The following is an 18,687-nucleotide window of genomic DNA, read 5'->3' as shown; positions in this document are numbered from 1 at the left end:
TCCTATACACCCAGCACCTACTGACCTTACCTGCTGCTAATACCTCTTCCTATACACCCAGCACCTACTGACCTTACCTGCTGCTAATACCTCTTCCTATACACCCAGCACCTACTGACCTTACCTGCTGCTAATACCTCTCTCTATACACCCAGCACCTACTGACCTTACCTGCTGCTAATACCTCTTCCTATACACCCAGCACCTACTGACCTTACCTGCTGCTAATACCTCTTAATATACACCCAGCAACTACTGACCTTACCTGCTGCTAATACCTCTTCCTATACACCTAGCACCTATTGACCTTACCTGCTGCTAATACCTCTTCCTATACACCCAGCACCTACTGACCTTACCTGCTGCTAATACCTCTTCCTATACACCCAGCAACTACTGACCTTACCTGCTGCTAATAACTCTTCCTATACACCCAGCACCTACTGACCTTACCTGCTGCTATTATCTCTTCCTATACACCCAGCACCTACTGACCTTACCTGCTGCTAATAACTCTTCCTATACACCCAGCACCTACTGATCTTACCTGCTGCTAATTCCTCTTCCTATACACCCAGCATCTACTGACCTTACCTGCTGCTAATACCTCTTCCGATACACCCAGCACCCTACTGACCTTACCTGGAGCACTGATGTATTATTATTATTATATTATATTGTTTATCAACCTTCTAATCATCTGAAATAAAAATGTTTAAGTCCTACTCCACTTTTATTATTGCCAGTATAGAGTTATGTGTTTATCTAAATTAACATCTGGAGTTTTGTATCCTAAATGCATCAGTTTGTGTTGTTAAATTTTAGATGTGTTTGTGACGTAGTCTAGTCTTTTAGTATCACAAGTCTAGAGTTCTGAATCTCATCTGTGGCAGGAGAAGTGTGTGTTAGACCCGCCTATGAGCAGCCGGTGTGTGCTAGACCCGCCTATGAGCAGCCGGTGTGTGCTAGAACTGCCTACAACACTGGTGGTGTCGTATCAGAATGTTCGATTATTGTCTAAATGGCAACCTCAATAAACAAGCAGTGCATAGCAGAACAGATGGACCGAACCTATGGGAGATTCAGACCACACCTCTAAAATAAGTAACGTATGTAGTATGGAAAACCGTGATTGATTTTAAGTCTAAGAACTTTGTGCATATTAACAATTGTCATAAAACAAAGTATCAAGGTCATTTCTATCACTGCATAAGCAGAACACAATTAAGATATCTTATAATGTGAAGCATTAAGAGGACTCGTACTTTTATGTAATTTCAGTATAGTATAGGCCATGGCTGGGAGCACTCGTTCGCCTTCCAGGATGTAGATGTCCCATAGTCTCAAGGTGAGGGTGAACGGCGTCTGCGAAGAAGAAAAGTTTCAGATAGTGACATTTTGTGGGTTGTTACACCTTTTAGTGGAGTTACCTGATAAATTCATTTCTTTCATATTAGCAAGAGTCCATGAGCTAGTGACGTATGGGATATACATTCCTACCAGGAGGGGCAAAGTTTCCCAAACCTCAAAATGCCTACAAATACACCCCTCACCACACCCACAAATCAGTTTAACAAATAGCCAAGAAGTGGGGTGATAAGAAAAAAGTGCGAAAGCATAAACAATAAGGAATTGGAATAATTGTGCTTTATACAAAAAAATCATAACCACCACAAAAAGGGTGGGCCTCATGGACTCTTGCTAATATGAAAGAAATGAATTTATCAGGTAAGTTCTTACATAAATTATGTTTTCTTTCATGTAATTAGCAAGAGTCCATGAGCTAGTGACGTATGGGATAATGACTACCCAAGATGTGGATCTTTCCACGCAAGAGTCACTAGAGAGGGAGGGATAAAATAAAGACAGCCAATTCCGCTGAAAAATAATCCACACCCAAAATAAAGTTTAAATTTTATAATGAAAAAAACTGAAAACATAAGCAGAAGATTCAAACTGAAACAGCTGCCTGAAGTACTTTTCTACCAAAAACAGCTTCAGAAGAAGAAAACACATCAAAATGGTAGAATTTAGTAAAAGTATGCAAAGAAGACCAAGTGGCTGCTTTGCAAATCTGATCAACCGAAGCTTCATTCCTAAACGCCCAGGAAGAGGAAACTGACCTAGTAGAATGAGCTGTAATCCTTTGAGGCGGAGTTTTACCCGACTCGACATAAGCATGATGAATCAAAGATTTCAACCAAGATGCCAAAGAAATGGCAGAGGCCTTCTGACCTTTCCTAGAACCGGAAAAGATAACAAATAGACTAGAAGTCTTTCGGAAATTCTTAGTAGCTTCAACATAATATTTCAAAGCTCTAACTACATCCAAAGAATGCAATGATTTCTCCTTAGAATTCTTAGGATTAGGACATAATGAAGGAACCACAATTTCTCTACTAATGTTGTTGGAATTCACAACCTTAGGTAAAAATTCAAAAGAAGTTCGCAACACCGCCTTATGCTGATGAAAAATCAGAAAAGGAGACTCACAAGAAAGAGCAGATAATTCAGAAACTCTTCTGGCAGAAGAGATGGCCAAAAGGAACAAAACTTTCCAAGAAAGTAATTTAATGTCCAATGAGTGCATAGGTTCAAACGGAGGAGCTTGAAGAGCCCCCAGAACCAAATTCAAACTCCAAGGAGGAGAAATTGACTTAATGACAGGTTTTAAACGAACCAAAGCTTGTACAAAACAATGAATATCAGGAAGATTAGCAATCTTTCTGTGAAAAAGAACAGAAAGAGCAGAGATTTGTCCTTTCAAGGAACTTGCAGACAAACCTTTCTCCAAACCATCCTGAAGAAACTGTAAAATTCTCGGAATTCTAAAAGAATGCCAGTAAAAATGATGAGAAAGACACCAAGAAATATAAGTCTTCCAGACTCTATAATATATCTCCCTAGATACAGATTTATGAGCCTGTAACATAGTATTAATCACAGAGTCAGAGAAACCTCTTTGACTAAGAATCAAGCGTTCAATCTCCATACCTTTAAATTTAAGGATTTGAGATCCTGATGGAAAAAAGGACCTTGCGACAGAAGGTCTGGTCTTAACGGAAGAGTCCACGGTTGGCAAGAGGCCATCCGGACAAGATCCGCATACCAAAACCTGTGAGGCCATGCTGGAGCTACCAGCAGAACAAATGAGCATTCCTTCAGAATCTTGGAGATCACTCTTGGAAGAAGAACTAGAGGCGGAAAGATATAAGCAGGATGATACTTCCAAGGAAGTGACAATGCATCCACTGCTTCCGCTTGAGGATCCCTGGATCTGGACAGATACCTGGGAAGTTTCTTGTTTAGATGAGAGGCCATCAGATCTATTTCTGGAAGCCCCCACATTTGGACAATCTGAAGAAATACCTCTGGGTGAAGAGACCATTCGCCCGGATGCAACGTTTGGCGACTGAGATAATCCGCTTCCCAATTGTCTATACCTGGGATATGAACCGCAGAAACTAGACAGGAGCTGGATTCCGCCCAAACCAGAATTCGAGATACTTCTTTCATAGCCAGAGGGCTGTGAGTCCCTCCTTGATGATTGATGTAAGCCACAGATGTGACATTGTCTGTCTGAAAACAAATGAACGATTCTCTCTTTAGAAGAGGCCAAGACTGAAGAGCTCTGAAAATTGCACGGAGTTCCAAAATATTGATCGGTAATCTCACCTCCTGAGATTCCCAAACCCCTTGTGCCGTCAGAGACCCCCACACAGCTCCCCAACCTGTAAGACTTGCATCTGTTGAGATTACAGTCCAGGTCGGAAGAACAAAAGAAGCCCCCTGAACTAAACAATGGTGATCTGTCCACCACGTCAGAGAGTGTCGTATAATCGGTTTTAAAGATATTAATTGAGATATCTTTGTGTAATCCCTGCACCACTGCTTCAGCATACAGAGCTGAAGAGGTCGCATGTGAAAACGAGCAAAGGGGATCGCATCCGATGCAGCAGTCATAAGACCTAGAATTTCCATGCATAAGGCTACCGAAGGGAATGATTGTGACTGAAGGTTTCGACAAGCTGATATCAATTTTAGACGTCTCTTGTCTGTCAAAGATAGAGTCATGGACACTGAATCTATCTGGAAACCCAAAAAGGTTACCCTTGTCTGAGGAATCAATGAACTTTTTAGTAAATTGATCCTCCAACCATGATTTTGAAGAAACAACACAAGTCGATTCGTATGAGATTCTGCTAAATGTGAAGACTGAGCAAGTACCAAGATATCGTCCAAATAAGGAAATACCACAATACCCTGTTCTCTGATTACAGACAGAAGGGCACCGAGAACCTTTGTAAAAATTATTGGAGCTGTTGCTAGGCCAAACGGCAGAGCCACAAACTGGTAATGCTTGTCTAGGAACGAGAATCTCAGAAACTGATAGTGATCTGGATGAATCGGAATATGCAGATATGCATCCTGTAAATCTATTGTAGACATATAATGCCCTTGCTGAACAAAAGGCAGGATAGTCCTTACAGTTACCATCTTGAATGTTGGTATCCTTACATAACGATTCAATATTTTTAGATCCAGAACTGGTCTGAAGGAATTCTCCTTCTTTGGTACAATGAAGAGATTTGAATAAAACCCCAGCCCCTGTTCCAGAATTGGAACTGGCATAATTACTCCAGCCAACTCTAGATCTGAAACACATTTCAGAAATGCTTGAGCCTTCGCTGGATTTACTGGGACACGGGAAAGAAAACATCTCTTTGCAGGAGGCCTTATCTTGAAGCCAATTCTGTACCCTTCCGAAACAATATTCTGAATCCAAAGATTGTGAACGGAATTGATCCAAATTCCTTTGAAAAAACGTAATCTGCCCCCTACCAGCTGAGCTGGAATGAGGGCCGCACCTTCATGTGGACTTAGGAGCTGGCTTTGATTTTCTAAAACGCTTGGATTTATTCCAGACTGGAGATGGTTTCCAAACTGATACCGCTCCCGAGGATGAAGGATCAGGCTTTTGTTCCTTGTTGTGACGAATGGAACGAAAACGATTATTAGACCTAAATTTACCTTTAGATTTTTTATCTTGTGGTAAAAAAGTTCCTTTCCCTCCAGTAACAGTTGAGATAATAGAGTCCAACTGAGAACCAAATAATTTATTACCCTGGAAAGAAAGGGAAAGCAGAGTAGACTTAGAAGACATATCAGCATTCCAAGTTTTAAGCCATAAAGCTCTTCTAGCTAAAATAGCTAGAGACATATACCTGACATCAACTCTAATGATATCAAAGATGGCATCACAAATAAAATTATTAGCATGTTGAAGAAGAATAATAATGCTATGAGAATTATGATCTGTTACTTGTTGCGCTAAAGCTTCCAACCAAAAAGTTGAAGCTGCAGCAACATCCGCCAAAGATATAGCAGGTCTAAGAAGATTACCTGAACACAAGTAAGCTTTTCTTAGAAAGGATTCAATTTTCCTATCTAAAGGATCCTTAAAGGAAGTACCATCTGCCGTAGGAATGGTAGTACGCTTAGCAAGAGTAGAGACAGCCCCATCAACCTTAGGGATTTTGTCCCAAAATTCTAATCTGTCAGATGGCACAGGATATAATTGCTTAAAACGTTTAGAAGGAGTAAATGAATTACCCAAATTATTCCATTCCCTGGAAATTACTTCAGAAATAGCACCAGGAACAGGAAAAACTTCTGGATTAACTACAGGAGATTTAAAAACCTTATCTAAACTTTTAGATTTAGTATCAAGAGGACCAGAATCCTCAATTTCTAATGCAATTAGGACTTCTTTAAGTAAAGAACGAATAAATTCCATTTTAAATAAATATGAAGATTTATCAGCATCAACCTCTGAGACAGAATCCTCTGAATCAGAAGAACCAATATCAGTATCAGAATGATGTTCATTTAAAAATTCATCTGAAAAATGAGAAGTTTTAAAAGATTTTTTACGTTTACTAGAAGGAGGAATAACAGACATAGCCTTCTTAATGGATTTAGAAACAAAATCTCTTATGTTATCAGGAACACTCTGAGTATTAGATGTTGACGGAACAGCAACAGGTAATGAAACTTTACTAAAGGAAATATTATCTGCATTAACAAGTTTGTCATGACATTCAATACAAACAATAGCTGGAGGAACAGCTACCAAAAGTTTACAGCAGATACACTTAGCTTTGGTAGCTCCAGCACCAGGCAGCGATTTTTCAGAAGTATCTTCTGACTCAGCTTCAACATGGGACATCTTGCAATATGTAATAGAAAAAACAACATATAAAGCAAAATTGATCAAATTCCTTAAATGGCAGTTTCAGGAATGGGAAAAAATGCCAGTGAACAAGCTTCTAGCAACCAGAAGCAATAAAAAATGAGACTTAAATAATGTGGAGACAAAAGTGACGCCCATATTTTTTTAGCGCCAAATAAAACGCCCACATTATTTGGCGCCTAAATGCTTTTGGCGCCAAAAATGACGCCACATCCGGAACGCCGACATTTTTGGAGCAAAAGAACGTCAAAAATGACGCAACTTCCGGCGACACGTATGACGCCGGAAACAGAAAAAAAATTTTGCGCCAAAAAAGTCCGCGCCAAGAATGACGTAATGAAATGAAGCATTTTCAGCCCCCGCGAGCCTAACAGCCCACAGGGAAAAAGTCAAATTTTTAATGTAAGAAAAAAATTGATTTATTCATATGCATTATCCCAAATATGAAACTGACTGTCTGAAAATAAAGAATGTTGAACATCCTGAGTCAAGGCAAATAAATGTTTGAATACATATATTTAGAACTTTATATAAAAGTGCCCAACCATGGGGGGCGGAGCCTAGCCATGATCAGAGATGGCTGCTAACTAACAGAGCTCCGTGGTCCCTTGTGTGTAATTGCTTATAAACCTACTGAACCGGCAAGCATTTTGGCTGCTGGGGGCTACGATCTCGCTCCCCAGAGCCTAGAATACTACAGATCCTCTAACGGACACTTATTACAGCTGAACGCCACAACCATCTTTGCCCTGCAACTGAGAGCCATACGGATCGAGGACCGGGCCTAGAAACAAGGTGCCCACTTGAGCGGAGCACATCCGCACACTCACCAGAGGCAATCGAATGACCGCACGACCAGCCACGCTCCTCCTTGGGCTGACAGGGACATCCTTTGGGTATCTGCGGCGGTGTCGCGCCATTACTTTCAGCAGCGGTAATAAAGCCGCGACCACGTGGCACGCCGCGGACATTGCAGAAGCAAGAAACGGAGCCCGAGTGCGGGCGGGGTCCTCCTTTACCCGCAACCAACCCTTGTGATCTGTAAGAGGGAAATCAAGCCCCTCGATGTCGAGGAGATCAGACGATTCTGCACTGGAAATTACCGCGCCTTGAGGGTGAGTCCGGCCGCTGGCCCAAGCAATATTATCTTTGAACACAGGCCTCAGTGGTGCATCAGCCTAGCTTTAGGGGTCTGTTCACCTGACCTGGGAGGGTGACCACTACTGGGTAATATAACTTTAATATCGGAAGGTAGGCCTCCCTCTAACTGAACTGATAGACTTATTTTGGGCCCCAACAAAGCCCGGGCGAACACAGAAACGGTTAGGCCCTATAAGCCCCCTAACTGCATCCCCTTCGGCCTAGCGGACGCACAGACGTTCTATAATTATAACTCAGAGTGTAGTCACACTACTGCAGCCCACCTTCCATCCAATACACGTCAAAGCCTACGTCTGCAAATTTTCTATAAATCTAAGTCTCAAACTTGCAATGACCAGTAAAAGGAATCCTAAACCCTCTAAGACTTTGCAGCCTTCTGTTATGGAGAATTATCTTATACCTGCTGACCCTGCTCAGTCTAATACTAAATCAACACCTGACACAACAGGTCCCTCATCAGCTCTCCCTACACAGGAGCACAGTTCCACTTTGAACTCTCACAGATACCTTACAAAGGAGGACATCACTCATTTATCCTCTAAAGAGGACATTAGAAATGCCATGCTAGATTTCAAAAGCATGTTTGGGGAACTTAAAAGGGACATAGGAACACTGAATCACCGTGTCACACAAGTAGAAGAGAAACAGGAGTCAATTAACTCAGATGTGCAGCACCAAGCCAGCCTCCCACAAGCACAAGAGGGAACGGTTCATTCTTTAATGGACCGTATAGAAGACTTAGAAAATCGGAGCAGGAGGAGTAATCTACGCCTCCGGGGCATACCGGAGGTGATTGACCCCCCAGCAATACAACCTTACATTCAAGACTTCATCAGATATCTGAAAAATAACGCTGCAGCTCAGGAGGTACAAATTGAGCGGGCACATAGAGCCTTACGCCCTAAGCCACCAAGCAGGGCCCCCCCTAGGGACATAATTATTAAATTCTTATCTTTCCGGGACAAGGAAGAAGTGCTTAAATTAGCAAGGACAAAACATCCAATTACCTATAGAGGCACTGAGGTTCAGGTATTTTCAGATTTGTGTCCTACAACGCTGCAAAAACGGAGAGATATGAGACACATTACTTCAGCGCTGAAAAAGAAAAACATCACATACAGATGGGGATTCCCCACCTGTTTAATTGCTACAAAAAATAATATCTCTCATACCCTCAGGTGCCCTGAGGATCTCCCTGGCTTTAGTCAGGCCTTGGGTCTGGAACTTGAACTCCCACGTCATGAGGACCCACCCCGCAGGGCCCCTGCTGGCATTGACCAGGAGGTGGCTCAGCAACACCGTGGCTGATGCTGATGCAGTAAATTAAAGCTTTTCAGTTACTTTAGCATGTTGTAACAGCTTTCTCCCCTATTCAGGTTGCATCTGTTGGTATTGAATGACTCTGGACATTTACTGACCTTGTATCCAGGAAGAAACCCGTAACATACCTTCAGAGCTCACAGGTTTTATATTTTGCAAAATGTCTATAATGTTTATAATGACTGTTTGATGTATTTTAATTTTATCTGAATATTGCCTACACCACCTTATTTTGAATGTTGCACTTATCTAGTTGTCACTGTAGTGCTCCCAGCTGTCTACTCGCCTAGATTAATTAATGCACTCATGCTTTCTGCCACTATCTCTAATCCCACTGATAAAGATCAGCAACCACCCATTCAGGGAACAGTTGGCCTCATAGCGTATAATAGAGCAACCTCATATCACTTACTTTGCCTGAGCTTACTTTACATGAGGAGGTGGTGGACATGCGATCCCCCTGACAAGGGCATAGATTATATTATACAAAGACCTGTTCCTTTTTAGATATCCAGGCTACATTGTTTTCACCGGGCTAAACCTGCACCATATGAACAGTCTCTTAAGTGCCCCCCACTTCTTTGCTTCCTTTATCACGTATAACTAGAATAGGTACGCTCTGCTAAAGGGGTCTTTACAACGCAAATATACCTGGCACCCATATATAATGATTACTAGGGCTGACAGAGAATACAGCTGGGGGTACGAATAGATGGCGATCTATAGGTCTAGCGCTTATAATATCCCAACACTATCGATTTGTATATCACAGGGAGTTAGCTCTAACGAACTTAATTACAGTTGATCCAAAGGTTCAGATAGGTTTCTATTAATCATATCAAATTTTATGTTAACATGCAATACACACAGGGATAACTACCCCTGATTTTTGGTAAGTAGTTTCAGTACTTCTATACGTTCGCACTGTGTTTAATTGTTTTTGTTGCTCTCATACGCAATACAGTTCACAGTACACGATACTTAACCTTTTCCCTACCTATCTTGCTAAGCAAGATCTTTCACCCATACTCCTTTACTGTTTTCCCTGACCTCCCCCCTTTCTCTCCATTTGTTTCAACTCTTCTCTCTCCCACCCCCCTTTTTTTTTTTTTTTCTCTCTCCCTCCCCTTCTCCTCTTCTCTCGCACCCTCCCCTCCCTCCCTCAGAGGACCCCCTCTCTACACCCCCCCCCCCGCATATTTACTCATAAAAGATAATGGCGAGCCAGACTGTTAGGCGCAAGCCGTTTCCGCTTGAACTTATAACGATCAATGCAAAAGGGCTTAATAGCCCTTCTAAGCACGCCATTGCAACAAGAGATTTGCAGAGAATGGGCGGAGACCTTGTCTTTATCCAGGAAACGCATTTTGCGATAAATAACGAACCTAAGTGGTCTAACCGACAATACCCACTGGCCTTTTTTGCTTCAGCAACAAAAAAAAAGAACAGTGTCGGGATCATTTTTAGCGCTGGAGTACCTTTTCAGCTTATAAGTAGCTTTAAAGACCCTGAGGGTAGATTTCTGGTGCTCACGGGCACCATATATAACAGGCCTATCACGTTAGCTAATTTATATTGCCCACATACCTCCCAGCACCTCTTTCTCCAGAAAGTCACCCGTAAAATCTTGGAGATGCAAATTGGAATTCTTTTTCTTGGCGGGGATTTCAATGCCTCCCTCGTCCCTACCCTTGACACCTCCAACGGTCTCTCCAGCACCCCGCATAAAGTTCTAAAGCGTATGTCTGTTTCACTAGCAGAGTTGGGAATCCATGACATATGGCGCACACATCAGCCATCTGACAAAAACTTTACTTTTTACTCGTATCCCCACGGTAAATATTCCAGAATAGATTATTTGTTCACGGACTCCATTGGGCTGACTATCGCCAGATCTAGCAATATATCTGCCATTACTTGGTCCGATCACGCGCCAGTACGCTGCTCTATTCAATGGCCTGACACGCCAATCACTCCTTTTGTGTGGAGACTCGACGATACGCTTCTGGACGATCCGGTATTCAACTCAGACATCAAGAGCTCTCTGATTGAATTCTTCCGTTTAAATACGTGTGAGGAGATCAGCAGTCCCATAGTCTGGGAAGCGCATAAATGCACGATAAGAGGGCTTTTGATTGCACGCAAAGCAAGACTTAAAAGACTGAGGAGAGAACGCTATGACAACTTATTGAAAAAAGTTGAAATACGGGAACTAAGCCATAAGCGATCCCCACGCGACGAAATGGTTCTGACACAATTGGCCACGGCCAGGAGAGATCTCCTGCTGTTCTTGCAAGAGGACTATCAGAAACAGGCCTTGCACCTGCGACAGATTTACTACGAGCAGGGCGATAGGCCGGGGAAGCTGCTGGCCAGAGCAGTTGCCAGAAAAAAGATCAAAGCCTATGTCCATCATATTGTTACTGCGGAAGGAGGCGTCCGTTCGGATGCAGACTCTATTGCAGCGGATTTCAGGAGATACTATGAATCTCTCTACAATCTGGAATGCCAAGCAGTGCACGGAGGAGTACCCTCCGCTCGTCCCCGTGCGGAGGGGGAGGTCGGTACCTACCTTCAGGCTACTGGTCGGTACCTACCTTCAGGAAAACCTTGGAGCTCCCAATCTCCTCAGACGAGGTGCAACGGGCTATTAAAGATCTTCCAGCGGGCAAAAGCCCTGGTCCCGACGGGTTTGGCCTGAAATATTATAAAATATATTCAGAAGTCATCGCTCCGGAGCTGACAAGACTGTTCGCCTCATTACCGGAATCGTCCAGACTTCCAAGCTCTATGTTGGAAGCGCACATAGTGGTAATCCCCAAACCTGGGAAACCCCCTGACAGGCCTGAAAATTTCAGGCCCATCTCCCTCCTCAATTCCGATGTAAAAATCCTGGCGAAAATCCTTGCCACTCGCTTGAACAGACTTCTCCCTGATCTGGTTTCTGCTGACCAGGTGGGCTTTGTGCCCGCCCGGGAGGCAAGAGACAATACTCTCAAAGTACAGCAATTAATAATGCTCGTCTACATAATCTACCGCTCACCCTGGTCACAACGGACGCTGAGAAAGCGTTTGACCGGGTCAGCTGGAATTTCATCCAATTGACGCTAAAAAGATTCGGTTTCGGACCCGGTTTTATCAACGTGGTCATGTCCCTATATTCAAATCCGAACGCCCGTGTGAGAGTTAATGGCACCCTCTCGGAAACATTCTTAATCCGGAACGGGACGAGACAGGGGTGTCCCCTGTCACCTCTTCTCTTCGCATTGGCGATTGAAGTTCTCGCAAATAAGATCAGGGCCAACCCGGCGGTGAAGGGTATAAAAGTGGGTAACTCGGAACACAAGCTTTCGATGTACGCCGATGATGTCCTGCTAACTTTAGCGGACTCGTCCTCGTCATTGGATGAAGCATTAAGGAACTTCAGAGAGTACGGAGCCATGTCTAACTTCCTCCTTAATCCACTGAAGTCTGAAATCTTGAATATCACTGAACCCCCGGACAAATTTGATAGATCTACCGCAGATTGTCCGATAAGAGTAGCAACTCATAGTATCACATACCTGGGCATTGTTGTCACTCCTGACACCTCTGACATCATTGAACTAAACTATAAAAAAATTAGTGATGAGATCATTGGGGACTTATCCAATTGGAAAAAAAAATCGCTTTCCTGGATGGGCAGAATAGGAATCGTTAAGATGAATGTTCTCCCATGAATCCTTTATATAATGCAGACTATCCCCGCAGCTGTGGCCTCCCACCACCTTCAACGGTTACAATCGGGCATTGAGGCATACATCTGGAACGGTGTGAGGCCTAGGATCAGAAGATCCACTCTTTACATCCCTAGAGATAGGGGTGGTCTGGGAGTCCCGCTACTAAAAGAATATCAAAAAGCGATATTCCTTCAGAGAATTGTGGAGTGGAGTCGGAACTCCCATGACAAACATTGGATACAGATTGACAATGAAATCTTGCAACGAGGTAACTCTGGAGCCTTGGCCTGGATCTCTGCTATGAACCGCCCACGAGTCCTTGCCTCATATCCATTGATTAATGACACTCTAAAGGTGTGGGATAAGGTGCTAGCTGAGGGGGCCTACGTGTCCACTCGTATTTCACCAAACATCCCCTTGCGAGAAAACCCTGATCTGGGAATGGAACTCCCGAGACGCTCAATGAGGACTGGCTATATGTTAGCCGATACTGCTTTCTCAAATGCCCTGCAGGGTAATAAGCTTAAAACACACGCGGAACTTGTTGAGATAGATCAGGAAACCTTTGCATCCTGGTACAGGATGACACAGATTACTCACTTCTACAACACTTGCAAGGAGCGAGATGCGTTGGCAAGAAATAGAACGCCTTTTGAGGCTCTATGTACGATGCAACAAACGCCGACACGCCTCATTTCTCACCTGTACCAGCTTTTGTCGAGCAAGGGCACCGTAGCCCTTCCGACCTTTGCCCTTCAGTGGCAAAATGACCTGGGAGTGGATATTTCTGATGAGGACTGGCTTAAGATCTTTCGTAAAATCAAGAAGGCCTCTGTTTCCGCGCGAAATCTGGAAATGCACTATAAATTAGTCAGCAGGTGGTACCTAACGCCTCAGAGATTGCAGAAAATTTATCCTAACACTGACGGGAAATGCTGGAGAGGCTGTGGCGAGGAGGGCTCCCTCCTCCACATTTGGTGGACTTGTCCCCGAATACTATCGTTCTGGGGGGAGGTGCTGGGAGAAATGAGCAACATCTTAGGAATCATTATTCCCCCTAAGCCAACATATTTGATCTTTCACGACCTGCCTAAGGTGGCGGGCGTTGATAGGCACATTCTTTTTCTTATAATGTTGGGCGGTGCGAAAGGACTCATCCCCGTACACTGGAAGAGCCCGCAGACTCCGACTCTACAGGAGTGGAGACACAAAGTGGGAGATCTCCTTAGACTTGAAAGGTTTCACTTCCTTAAAACTGGAAGGCTTGCCACTCATGAAATGATGACTCTAGCTTGGGAGGGCAAAAGGCTATAATTTCCTCTCATCAAGATCAAGTGGGCCACTTAGTTACCCTTCCCCAGGGGGCCCCCTTCACCTCACATCCGTACCCCTTCCTCCCCTCCCCAGTCTCCTTCACCTCCCATCTGTACCCCTCCCTCTCCTTTCCCCTTTTTTTTTTTTTTTCCTTCTCTCTCTTCCCTTGTTCTTTCTTCAACTTTCTTTCCTTCTCCCTGTCCAAGTAAGACATCAGACCTGAGGTCATATTCAGCAGTATGAATCAAGCGTGCTGAAAACTGAATTGTATAACGTTGTTTTAATTATCTGATGTCAAGTCCCAAAGTTTCTGTTTGAGATGTTTATAGTGTCTTAGCACCACGAGCTCGTGTCTTGTGGAAACAAGCTCAAGATTCTCACACTGTTTACAAAATGTAAAGTGCAAGAAAATGATATACTTGTTGTAATTGTACACTCATAATTCTTACCCAGTGGATAAACTGTACAAAATTTTTCATGTTAGCAGTGTCTGGGGGATACTCATGGCTTAGTCCTATGGGCAGGACCCCTGTACATTATTTGTCTATTCAATGTATATTGTTGACCATTGGTTGTATATCTTGCTAAAATTAATAAAGCTTGTTTGAAAACTCAAAAAAAAAAAAAAAAAAAAAAAGTGCCCAACCATAGCTTTAGAGTGTCACAGAAAATAAGACTTACTTACCCCAGGACACTCATCTACATGTTTGTAGAAAGCCAAACCAGTACTGAAACGAGAATCAGTAGAGGTAATGGTATATATAAGAGTATATCGTCGATCTGAAAAGGGAGGTAAGAGATGAATCTCTACGACCGATAACAGAGAACCTATGAAATAGACCCCGTAGAAGGAGATCATTGAATTCAAACAGGCGATACTCTCCTCACATCCCTCTGACATTCACTGCACGCTGAGAGGAAAACCGGGCTCCAACCTGCTGCGGAGCGCATATCAACGTAGAATCTAGCACAAACTTACTTCACCACCTCCATAGTAGGCAAAGTTTGTAAAACTGATTTGTGGGTGTGGTGAGGGGTGTATTTATAGGCATTTTGAGGTTTGGGAAACTTTGCCCCTCCTGGTAGGAATGTATATCCCATACGTCACTAGCTCATGGACTCTTGCTAATTACATGAAAGAAACATAGAGCATGGACTTAATGTGACGGAAAATCTTCTTGTTATATCATAAGGTAAAACTAATATAAGCAACAGCTTATTCTCGAGCTTCGCATTAAAGGGACACTAAACCCATTTTTTTTCTTTAATGATTCAGCTAGAGCAGCAATTTTAAGTAACTTTCTAATTTACTCCTACTATCAATTTTTATTCTTTCTCTTGCTATCTTTATTTAAAAAGTAGGAATTTAAAGCTTAGGAGCCGACCAATTTTAGGTTCAGCACCATGGATAGAGCTAGCTTATTGGTGGATACAGCCACCAATAAGCAAGCATAACCCAGGTTCTCAGCCAAAAATGGGCCGGCTTTTAAGTTTTTCATTCCTGATTTTTAAATAAAGATACCAAGAGAACAAAGAAAAATTAATAATAGAAGTAAATTAAAACGTTGCTTAAAATTGCTGCTCTATCTGAATCATTAAAGAAGACATTTGGGTTTAGTGTCCCTTTAATTCTTACAGAGATACTGACCCCACAGAAGCAGGGCCCCTTATCAAACTGCAAAGCAACGTTCAACAACAACAACAAAGAGAATGTGTAGGTTTATTTGTTTGCAGTTACAAACATTTACTGAACAGTTCTAAACCCATATTGATTTATAGAGACGTGCATTCGTTTTCGGACAAAAGCACATTTGTCACGAAAATCTGATTTTTGTTTTGTTTTAACAAAACAAATATATGAATGACTCATCCAACGAAAAGAAAGAAAACGAAAAAATAATAATTCCTCTACTTTTATAATTTAATTCTTACATTAGCGCGCTCGCCACACTCGCCAGAGCACATTAAGGTGAGTATTGTAGCTACAGGGTGCTAAAGGCGCATCATTTATTCATGTTTATAAAGGTATCTAGTTTAGCTATCAGGGAGTTTATCAGTAAAGTAGTTATTGCAAATAAAAGGGAAAATGATTTACTGCATTTTTTAATAAATGGATTATTTTATTTCATTGTAATGTTTTGTTATGATATAAATTAATAAATATAATAGTTTCAAATAAAATAAATAAGAAATCAAGTAAAATGATACGCTATTGTTTATGTCTTATGACCACGCTCAATGGCGCCAATATTCTACATGTTGTCTTTTAGATCACGCTTATAGGATTGCTTTGTTTGTTGTAATGCCAGAGGGTTGTTTAAACGTGCATAAATACCCCTTCCCTGAACTTATAAGGGGGGCAGAAAACATTATCTGAACCAGGATGCTGTCAGACTGTCAGGTATAATATCTATTTATAAGCAGCATGATTAAACTATTGTAACTGTGCATCATTGGATTCATATTTTTACATTTTCATTTTATTTATTTAGAAAAATACATTTTCCTTTTTGTAATATTATACTGCAGATTTGTACAATAATATATTTATTTATATATTTATACTTTATTCTCTCATGCCTTTGTCTATATACTGTATATTGTACTGAAAATCCTTCATAAGATATGAGAGCATCTTTACTTATATAATATTAGAGGTTGGTGCCTGGAATTTAGATGTCAGAATAACCTCTCTCTCAGGTATTATAAGGGGGAAAAGGTAGCTACCGTTACAAGGTAAACTTTTCACCTGTAGCGTTAAAAGATTTACATTAGTTTTAATGATAACGAATGTAAAGGTTTAACGAAAATTCAGTTTTCATTTCATTTTAAACAAAACAACTACTGAATAGCGCAGCCACTGAATAATTTGGGGAAACGAATTTCCTTGAATAGTCGGAACAAAAATTCCGTCTGAAATATAATTTTCTTGACTGCACATGTCCACTGGTTTATCGGGTTTGGTTGGCACACACAAAAATCTATTGCAGTTAATTTTATTTTGTGTTTATCTTTACTGGGCATCTTTTATATCGAGATGCCCATATAGAGTAGAGAAAAAAATGTATTCAGAATTATTCAATAAAGCTACATTATTTATGTTAAAAATATAACCGTTCTATCTAACTCTCTATTTATCTAAATCTATCTACCTATTTCACTCTATATCTCATTATCATATTCTCTCCGTCTTTCCCTTTTTCAATTTGGAATACGATAGAGAGTGAGAAAGAAAAAGTGGTAAAGATAAGTCAAAACTTTATTTCATTCATAAAATAAAAATCCAGTAAGTGCTGTGACGATCCTCTCAGACAGCAATGTTTAAGGAACAAACCAACTAACGCGTTTCAGCCGTAATCATAGACCTTTTCTCTCTCTCTCTCTCTGGCTGGAAATATTCACAAGTGCGCAACACCAGGGATAGAAAGAAATTGCAGCGGAAAAGTAATATTTTAATACAATATTAAAGGGACTAAATAACTTTCCTAATTAGTAACTTTTTTAAACCCAATTAGTAAACTAAATTGATATATTTATTTATTTTTGCTCATATTCACTTAGCTCGTTTTGTTCACTGTAAGAACAATTAAATTGTGGAACTCATTACCTAAGCAGGAAGTAAATGACAATACCTTAGATACATTTAAAAATGGTTTAGATACATTTTTGGCTAGAAACACAATTCAGGGATACGATTGCTTGTGTTGAATGGTCACCTTTTGAATGGGATTAATTGAAGATCAACTGGAGCTTTTATTTTAGATACAATAAGATTTGTATAGGTTGAACTTGATGGACTTCTGTCTTTTTTCAACCTCATCTACTATAAATAAATAAATACATACAGGTAGGTAGGGTATTTAAGTATGAACACTGGAGCCAAACGCTGTTGCTCCCACGCATCTTCAGCCACCTCACATATTAACCCTTGCGTGCTTGCGACTGACGTAGATGGGCATATTCACAGTTTCCATTCCACTGTAAATATGATCATGAGCCAATTGCTCAGTTTTTAAAGTGGCGACTTTTTAGATGCACAGGAATAAAATATACTAATTGACGGGGGGGGCGTGCCTAGGCAGCGGCCGCGATAGGTTGCATTATCTGAGGCTCTGGAAGAGAACAGAATAATCCGCCTATTATGTTTTGAATCCTAAAACATCCCTATCAACAGGCACTACTATTAGAATCTTTGATTCAATCTGCACAGATATTTATAAGTATTACTGTATTTATGACCTTCCTGCCTAGATCTGTGCCGATGGGACTTTAGGCGGCGGCCTAGAACAAGAATCATCACCCCCCGTGTCGCGGGGTATTAAGCTGTGATATAGCTAATCTAAATAAGGAGGAAATTTGCAAAGAGATATGCACTCTTCTCGCTAACCTATAACTACAAATGTCACATCACTTTGGCAGCTCACTATTACAAGGGACTGACCCGGAGGACCCTTTGCTGAAAATAGAAAACAGAGAGCCTGCGCCATGGACCTATACCTGGTTGAATGATAATGCAGATAATGGTGAGCTGTTACACCAAGATGCCCTGACTGAGGACAAGGTAGATCGCCGGGAAGAGATAGCTGTAACCCAATCTGTTCATCTAGGATGGACTACTGGAGCTCAGCTGGAACCCTGTACATACTCACCGTCTATGGCATACCGGGGGGATGCGGCCAGCCCCCAGGAGAGTCTTGCAGGCAATACCAACTATGTGACACGGGTCCAGGCTGTGCTCTGGAATACACTGAGATGTAAGAAGGACAGCGAGCCGGTCTGAGGGGAGCCTCATCATGGCTCCTTTGCATAGTCCAGTAAGCTTTTGGCTAACCCGGAAGGCAGGCTTCACTGTGATGCCGAAAGTGAAGATATCGGAGATCACTCCTAACTTTCAGACCGCTCCATCCACATACTGGGGAG

The 18,687-nt window shown here is 41.8% G+C and overlaps 1 protein-coding gene across 2 annotated transcripts in view; it reads right to left on the bottom strand.

The window, feature by feature from the left end:
• Positions 1-24: 24 nt before the first annotated feature.
• The window catches only part of LOC128644159 (USP6 N-terminal-like protein), a 36,556-nt gene continuing 17,893 nt past the window's right edge, over positions 25-18,687 (bottom strand). Inside the window, exons 4-5 of one of the 2 annotated variants that reach the window (XR_008399938.1) lie at positions 172-1,365; positions 42-111 (exon numbers count right to left, since the gene is read on the bottom strand). Coding sequence is in view for 1 of the 2 variants with exons in the window: in XM_053696865.1 (XP_053552840.1) it covers positions 1,225-1,365 (141 nt within the window). In the remaining variant the exon portion in view is untranslated. Of the gene's footprint in view, positions 1,366-18,687 lie in introns of both variants that reach the window. The other variant, XM_053696865.1, reaches the window with a different exon arrangement.

This window comes from Bombina bombina, unplaced genomic scaffold, assembly GCF_027579735.1.
Source record: "Bombina bombina isolate aBomBom1 unplaced genomic scaffold, aBomBom1.pri scaffold_816, whole genome shotgun sequence".
NCBI lineage: Eukaryota > Metazoa > Chordata > Amphibia > Anura > Bombinatoridae > Bombina > Bombina bombina.
Note: the sequence above shows the minus strand (reverse complement) of the source record. Positions and strands in the feature narration are given on the sequence as shown.